This window comes from Olea europaea, chromosome 6 (genome assembly GCF_002742605.1).
Source record: "Olea europaea var. sylvestris chromosome 6, O_europaea_v1, whole genome shotgun sequence".
Taxonomy (NCBI): Eukaryota; Viridiplantae; Streptophyta; class Magnoliopsida; order Lamiales; family Oleaceae; genus Olea; species Olea europaea.
This window is the reverse complement of record NC_036242.1, coordinates 3,773,205-3,780,824: the sequence shown is the minus strand read 5'-3', so window position 1 is coordinate 3,780,824 and position 7,620 is coordinate 3,773,205. Positions and strand designations below refer to the sequence as shown.

Sequence of the window (7,620 nt, the reverse complement as noted above, 5' to 3'; positions counted from 1 at the left end):
CCCCCCCCCCCCCCCCCAAAAAAAAATATTGTTCAATAATATTCAATCTACATTTTAGACACGTGTTGTTTTGAAATTAGGCTTATTTCTCTCAACCATTTTTTTTTTTTTTGCCCCTGATAACAGTGGTCAAAATGCATGGCAAGTACTTGTAGCTTATGATGCCTGCATTCGCTTATGCCTAAATGCTTGGGCAAGAGGATGTACAGAGGCACCAGAATTTCTTCGCGATGAGTGCCTTCTTCTTCGTAATGCCTTTGGGTATCTAAAGTTCTAATGTTCACACAATTACAAGATTTTTCCAGCATGAAATCTAGTTTGATCAAATGTACTAAAAAGGTTTTCTCTTTGACTTCTTATTTCTCTAGACTGCACAAAATTTTGTTGCAACCTCGAGGAGTAAAACAAGCAGAAACTTCCACTAAGACTAGAGAACAGATGACAACCTTAAAAGGAAAAAGGATAGTTGGAAAGATTCGTGTAGAAGGTTTAACCTTTTCTCCTTGGATAATAACTGCATTTTTTTTCTCTCTATTTGAAGCAATGAAAGAAATGCTGCAGGATTAAGCTGATAGAGACATGACAATTATTTTTAAATTTCATTCGTGTACATACTAGATTTTTTTTCCTTTATAAATGAGTAGTGTGAGACTTAATCTCAATTCCTATCCATGCTCTTTTTTAAATATTGAACAGTTTGATCTAAAAGTTTAAACAGTTGTAAGAGGGAAGAAAATTTTAATTATTAAAATTTCATTTTCAGCAATATGAACTTATTTTTTTCTGAAAAAAGAATTTGTCTTAATTTTTCAATGCTCATGGAACATAGAAATTTTGAGGGTCAGTTTGAATTAGTTTATTTTGTGTAAATAATAATATAATAAGGGCGTTGTCGGTATGTTTTAGTAAACCTCACTGATGGATAACGGTTGTGCGACTGTACATAATAGGTTTACATAAAAACGATGTGGTGAGATATGATTGAGTCAGAATTTCTTCAACCAAAAAAATAAAAAAAAAAAAAAAAAAAAAAAAAAAAAAAGAACTTCTTCACTCTCTTTGACACCTCATTTGTTTGTAAACCATTATATAACTACTTATGTACAAGTAGCATTATCCGTTGGATAAAGCTGAGGAAATTTTCTGTAAAAAGTTATATGTTGGGTATAATAATGGAAAATTTTACTTTTGGCAGTTAAGAAGCTCCTGATAATACCAAGAAGAAAACTAAAGAACACAGATTCAATGCGAAGTGCAATCTACATTCAAGCAGGGGCTGACTATGTCCGACATGTTTCATCATTAGTGAAACATCGAATCAGTTCTCTAAAACTCAGTCCATTTTCGTCAGTGTGTGAAGGTTTGTGCTTCTCAGTAATTTCTTATTGAAGATTCTTATACCAGGAAATTAATAGTACACGAGGCATGAAAACAACTTAAATGTCCTCTGACCGTCTATTGGCATTTTCAAATAAAAGCTGTGAACATTGTAAAATATATTAATAATTTTCTTAATTCTGTATCAATTACAGAGTCATTGTCATGCTTGGTTCAGCTAAAGAGTTCAGCAGAAAATAATGAACCTGAACCTAGTTCTACAATCTCATTGCAGCCTGGGAGTGGAGAATACCATGACTTGTGAGTTGCTATTTAGTCCGTTTGTTGATAAATAAAAATTATTGGTTATGCATTTCTATGTACCACTCTTAGATACTTGACAAAAGAAATTGTAGATGATCGGACTTATTTGCAAGATTTCCAGATGAGGTTCTCTTTTTATTTGATTTAGTGTGCTCAACTGAGATTTTGATGGATTTTAGAAGTCCTTCTAAATTCAAGTATCCCCAGTTGAGGTTTTAATGAAATCCATTAAAATTTAAGTGTCTCCAACAGAAATTTTAATAAATTTCAATGGAATCCTTTAAAATTTAAATATACTCAACAACTCATGGATTTATAAGGATTTCATTGGAAGATAGATTAAAAGATATTGATGAATTTGAAGCTTAAAAATACCTATGACAGCCTCCTTTGAAATTTCACCATTTTTAATAAGATTCTTACAGAAATCTGTTCAAATCCACGAAATTCATTAGAATTTATACTCTTTAAAAATTCATCAAACTCAGAGTTGAGCACACCCCCATACTATTTCACCGAACCTATTAAAAACATAACTAATAGTCTTCCTGCAATTTTTGAATGGTTATGATCCAAGCATGATCATTTCAGGGTTTAACTTTGCATGAATACATTATAGTTAAAAAAAAATAATTAAATAACTAAAGAACGATCTCAATTATGAGCATTTGGTTTCAGTTTTCCCGAGAGCCAAGGAGATGTTATATTACTTGAAGTCCAGGACGTAAAGAAAAATGTTCAAGGTCAAGCTACAGTTCCAATTTCTTCCATGACTGACAACCCTGTAAGTGTTATCTAATGATCCAAGATTTCTTCATTGTCATTATGCATTGTTGTCAACCAATGTCAGTTGCTCTTACTTAATGCAGAATGATAGAACTCGATGGTGGCCCGTATATCAGAATGATCACGAATGTGTCGGGAAGGTCCTGCTCTTCATTGGTAGTACGTTTACAAGCGATGAAGCAGTGCATATGAAGGTTTGATATACCATTGCAACCCAAGATGATTCTTCTTATTTTATTTTATTTTATTGTCAAGTCAAAGTAGTAGAGAATAAACTTTTACCTAGACATGGCTCCCATGAATCGGGCAGCGGAAATAACATTTCGCCACACTAATTTATTTCTGCTAAACATTTTACTTGATCTCTCTGTTTTCAGTTGCCAAAATACATTCTATATTGAATCTTTTTCTACAAAATAGTGAAATTCACTATACAACTGGTAACTCCAGTAACGACAGGTATTTCAAATACTATAATGATCGTGCAAAGTTAGAAAAGACAAAGCCTTGTGCTTTATTGGAAATTCACTACACAAATGGTAACTCCAGTGGTGTCAGGCATTTTAACTCTTAATACCAGCATTTATCAGGGTTAAGTTATATAGTATTAGATTACCTTTTGCCTTAAATGGAAATTCTAAATCTCCTAAAACTTCCTAGTATGCACTAGGCAAACTAAGTCCAAATTTAATTTTATTTCTGCAAGTACAATTAAGATTTTATTAAGTTACGAATGGATACTGGAGATATTCTCCTAGTAAATACAATAAATATTTACAATTTGACCTGTCATTTACATGTCTATTGGATTGCTGCACATGATAGAGTGGACATATTGTGGAGACTCTAGCATACGACCTATTGCTGGAAGCTGCCATGCGTTCTCATCAGTTTCATGCACGAAATTTACGCATAGTTGGGCCTTGGAAGTGGCTCCTAACAGAGTTCGCCGAGTACTATGGAGTATCAGATTCGTATACTAAACTAAGGTATCTAAACAAGATATGCCTGATCAATATATAGACAGCACTATATTTTTATTAGGATATGTCTGAATTTGGATTTTTGCAGATATCTCTCTCATGTCATGGATGTCGCCACTCCTAGGAAAGATTGCTTAGAATTCATGCATGAATTGCTTGTGCCAATCATTAAGGCCAGGAATGAGAGAAGTTTAACAAGACAAGAAGTAAGCCTTTGAAGAACACTCAATAATCACATTATGCATTATCATAAATTCTATTGAGAGCCCGGAACTCTCCACAAATTGCCCCTTTTTAGAAAAAAAAGTACTTTAAACTATTTGCAAGGAAAAAATGGACATGTTGACATTACAAATTGAATTATATAGAATTATAATATATAGTGCCTTTAATTTTGGTTTGCTTCTCTATCTAGGACTACCACTATTTTTTTCCCATCATGTTAGTCCTTACAGTAGATTTATGATTACAAATGTCTTGTGGCTGCTTGCTATGACAAACTTGAGGTGTTTTTTGCTAATGCACGTTCCGTGAAAAGGAGAAAAATGATATAACCACCACTTGAATGTGAGCTCACCACAGATGTCCACTGATTTTGATTTGTGTCATTGGGTGTCATAGAGTTTTCCCTTCTTTTTTTAGTTTTCTGATGTACTCCATGTGTTACTAATTTGTACTTCAACAGAAAAGTATTTTGTTGGATTGCAAGACCCAAGTTGAGAGTCTTCTGGCAGATGTCTTTCAGAACTACAAGTCGCTAGATGAAAACTCTCCTACAGGTTTAAACGACATATGGGGCACAATACCAGAAATTGCTGCACCGGCCCTATCTCCTGCCATACAAGTTTTCACCCTTCTTCATGATATACTTGCTCAAGATGCTCAAATCATGCTGAAAAACTATTTGCAGGTACATCTTACAAACCATTAAAACTTGTGGAAGTGCCTTTTCTTAACTACATTCTCTTATTTATTTTTCCCTCCTTTATGGCATGGGCAAGTAATTAAATATATACTCCTGATTATTTTGTCTTGAATAGCCTCGTCTAAAAGCTTAAATTGATAAAAAAATAAATTAAACATTTATTTATTTCAATTTAGTCTTCAACATGCCTCCATTTTATCCATCTCTGATAAATCACCTCATCTAAAACCTCATGCAGTTAGAGGAGGGATACATCATAGTATTTGACTTAAGAATTAGAATATCTGGTTCCTATTAATTATTGATATATTACAGAAATCAGAAGTCTAATTTAAAGGGCCATTTTAATAGACTGCAGCAACAAAAAGGTGTCGCAAGCACATGCTAGAGACCGATGAGTTTGTTTCTTGTAACTCAGAGGGTTTCATCATGGATTCTGTTACAATCTCCACGGCTTACTTGAAGATGAAGAATCTTTGCATTAACATAAGCAAGGAAATCCATGCTGATATCAAGATCCATAATCAGCACATACTCCCCAGGTACAACAAGTTTAGTGCTTGTTTAAGTGCTTATTGGTTTTGGAATCGTAAGGTGTAGGTCCTACAAAATGTGTTGATAAAAGAGTATGGTTGACCAGTTTAAATTAAAAGTTAAGCTTTTCCAAACATGTTGTCATTGATTAGATGAAATTATCAAATTATGCATTCAACTGATATCTGTTTTCTTTTTTTCAGTTCAATAGATTTATCAAGCATCACATCAGCAGTTTACAGTGTTGAGTTGAGCAAGAGGCTTAGAGGTTTTCTTGCAGCATGGCCTCCATCGAGCCCCATGCCACATGTGAATGAACTTTTGGTAGCAGTTTCTGATTTCGAGAGGAGTCTTGAATCATGGAATATCAGGTTTACAAATTTAACATCCTTGAATATAGCCAATATAGCAAAACCAATTTTCCAGTAAAATTTTAAAGCTTCCAAACTGATAGTATGTAAATTACTGTGCTTCAGGCCAGTGCAAGGTGGCATAGACTCGAAAGATCTGTACCATAATTACATAATGGTCTGGATAGAGGATTTACAGCTTAACTTGCTTGATATATGCAAGTTAGAAAAGGTATCTCTTTCGAGGTTTTCTTGATCAATTTCCTCATCCAAGACTTTGGAGCCATAACATTACAGCAGTTATCGTATTGAAATATAGCCTTACAGTCTCCCTTTGATTTTCTCCTTGCAGGTACCTTGGTCAGGAGTAGTTACAAAATATTCAACCTCTCCCTTCGCTGAAGAAATGTTCGAAAAAATGACAAGAATGCTTTTGGAATACGAAGTTGTGATCAACAGATGGCCCCATTATACATTGATTCTAGAGAATGTGAGTTATATTGTTACTCAGAATTGATTTCATTATTTACCTCCAGTATTGACATCATTTAATAAGTTAATATTTCTTTAACATATCTTGATATTTAAGGCTACGGCAAATGTGGAAAGGGCAATAATCAAGGCACTGGAAAGGCAGTATAGCGATATTTTGACTCCTCTGAGAGATAGCATACCAAAAAAAATCGGCATACAAGTTCAGAAATTGGCTAGGAGGCAGTCAGCTACTCATTATTCCATCCCTAGCCAGGTGTGTGCAACCTATGCATATTATCTCAAGTGGTGTCCTTTGTGCGATTTGAGTCCTAAGGGTCCTAAATTAGGACATTGTAGCAATCAGGTTTTATTTTCGAAAGACCGGAAGCAGACGTCGACTTTCGTTAAAGATTTCCATTGGATGACTTATCCCCTGCTCATATTGCTTTCTATTTATGAATGACTCAAACTAAATGTTGACTTTTGCTAAAAAAAAAATAATCTTCTAGGTAAAATCCTTCAACCTAGTCATTGCCTCAAGAAGAACCACAAGCTAAATTTTGTTCCTAAAAAACTGGAGATCAGTTAGGTAAATTGTTTTTTGCCATAGTGTTAGATCTGGAACTGCTTCTTTTGTAACGAACTTAGATTTCACCACTCTTGTGAACAAAGGAGTAATTCTATGCAAAAATGTCTCTACATTCTAAGACATCCTTCTTAAGTATCCTCTATTGGTGATACATCCACTCTTTAATGTCTAGTTTCATTTCCATTTTATCCATCTTAACATCTCATTTTTACTGAATATTTGTCATAATGGCCTACAGTGGTTGCTATAAGTATCTCTGGTCAAAGATCCGCGCTACGAACCCTCCTGTTAACTTGGTGGATAAATTTTCAGATTTCATAGGATTCGTGTACCTTGTTTTGTGTTCTGACTCCACCACCATCTTCTCATCATAGCTCAAAGGGCTATCCGTATATTGTGTCTTAGTTTTGCTAAACTTGGAACTCTTGGACTCCAATGTTCTATAAAAACTTATGTATCAGCCAGATCTGGAATAATCAAACAAAGAGAACAAATAGGTCTCTTTTTTTTGTCTCCTCATCAACTTGGAAAGTAGTAAGATTTCAAGATTTTATCCTTTGGCTAATTCACTGAAGAATTGCTACTAGCTCTCAGATTTAGATGTACGTGTTGGTGTGGCTATTTTTTTCCCTTAATTTTCTTATTGCAATTCTTAAAAATTTAAATGTTTCCTTAATTTTCCATTTACATTTATTGAAAAACCAGAAGGTTACATGCAGGTTAATTATCTATAAAACATACATATTGAGATTCCATGTGTTGGTCAATTTTCAATGAAGTCTTCAACCAAAAGGAATCAACATTACATCACCAATAAAATACTGCATGTCTACTACATTTAACTCTGTATTAAACTAATTTTTCACCTTTTCATATTTGGCAGTTGGGAACTTTTCTAAACACTATGAAGCGAATTCTCGATGTTCTGCACTGTAGAGTTGAGGATAAGCTGAAGTCATGGAACTCCTATTTGCCTGTAAATGGAGATCATATGCCTGTAAATGGAGATCATAAATCTACCTTTGGGGAGCAGATGAATGCTGTGACGGTCCTGCTGCGAACAAAGTACAAGAATTACATTCAAGCTATAGTGGTCAAGCTTGCAAGCAATGTAAGTTGCTTCATATCACTAGTTTAACTTTGGCTTTAATACGAGAGCAAGTTTGTTATCAAGTAATAAAAGATGACTCGACAGCATAATGAACAAAACTTTAGCTATTTCTGGTCCGTTTAATACCTTCCGGTACTATCCAACCCTTCATGCCAAAAATGCTATTAGGTCCTCTCTTAGGATAGGTTCTCTTAGGACAGAAGAACATTCAACGTAAATGGTTGTGT

The 7,620-nt window shown here is 34.3% G+C and overlaps 1 protein-coding gene across 1 annotated transcript in view; it reads left to right on the top strand.

The window, feature by feature from the left end:
* LOC111395538 overlaps nt 1–7,435 on the top strand; it is a 9,175-nt gene extending 1,740 nt beyond the window's left edge. Inside the window, exons 6-20 of the mRNA XM_023021559.1 lie at nt 127–261; nt 369–487; nt 1,196–1,360; nt 1,533–1,638; nt 2,320–2,425; nt 2,511–2,621; nt 3,253–3,416; nt 3,499–3,616; nt 4,096–4,320; nt 4,687–4,877; nt 5,073–5,240; nt 5,346–5,451; nt 5,572–5,709; nt 5,809–5,967; nt 7,166–7,435. Coding sequence (XP_022877327.1) covers nt 127–261; nt 369–487; nt 1,196–1,360; nt 1,533–1,638; nt 2,320–2,425; nt 2,511–2,621; nt 3,253–3,416; nt 3,499–3,616; nt 4,096–4,320; nt 4,687–4,877; nt 5,073–5,240; nt 5,346–5,451; nt 5,572–5,709; nt 5,809–5,967; nt 7,166–7,420 — 2,266 coding nt within the window. The 3' untranslated portion in view covers nt 7,421–7,435. The remainder of the gene's footprint in view (nt 1–126; nt 262–368; nt 488–1,195; nt 1,361–1,532; nt 1,639–2,319; nt 2,426–2,510; nt 2,622–3,252; nt 3,417–3,498; nt 3,617–4,095; nt 4,321–4,686; nt 4,878–5,072; nt 5,241–5,345; nt 5,452–5,571; nt 5,710–5,808; nt 5,968–7,165) is intronic.
* The last annotated feature ends 185 nt before the right edge of the window (nt 7,436–7,620 follow it).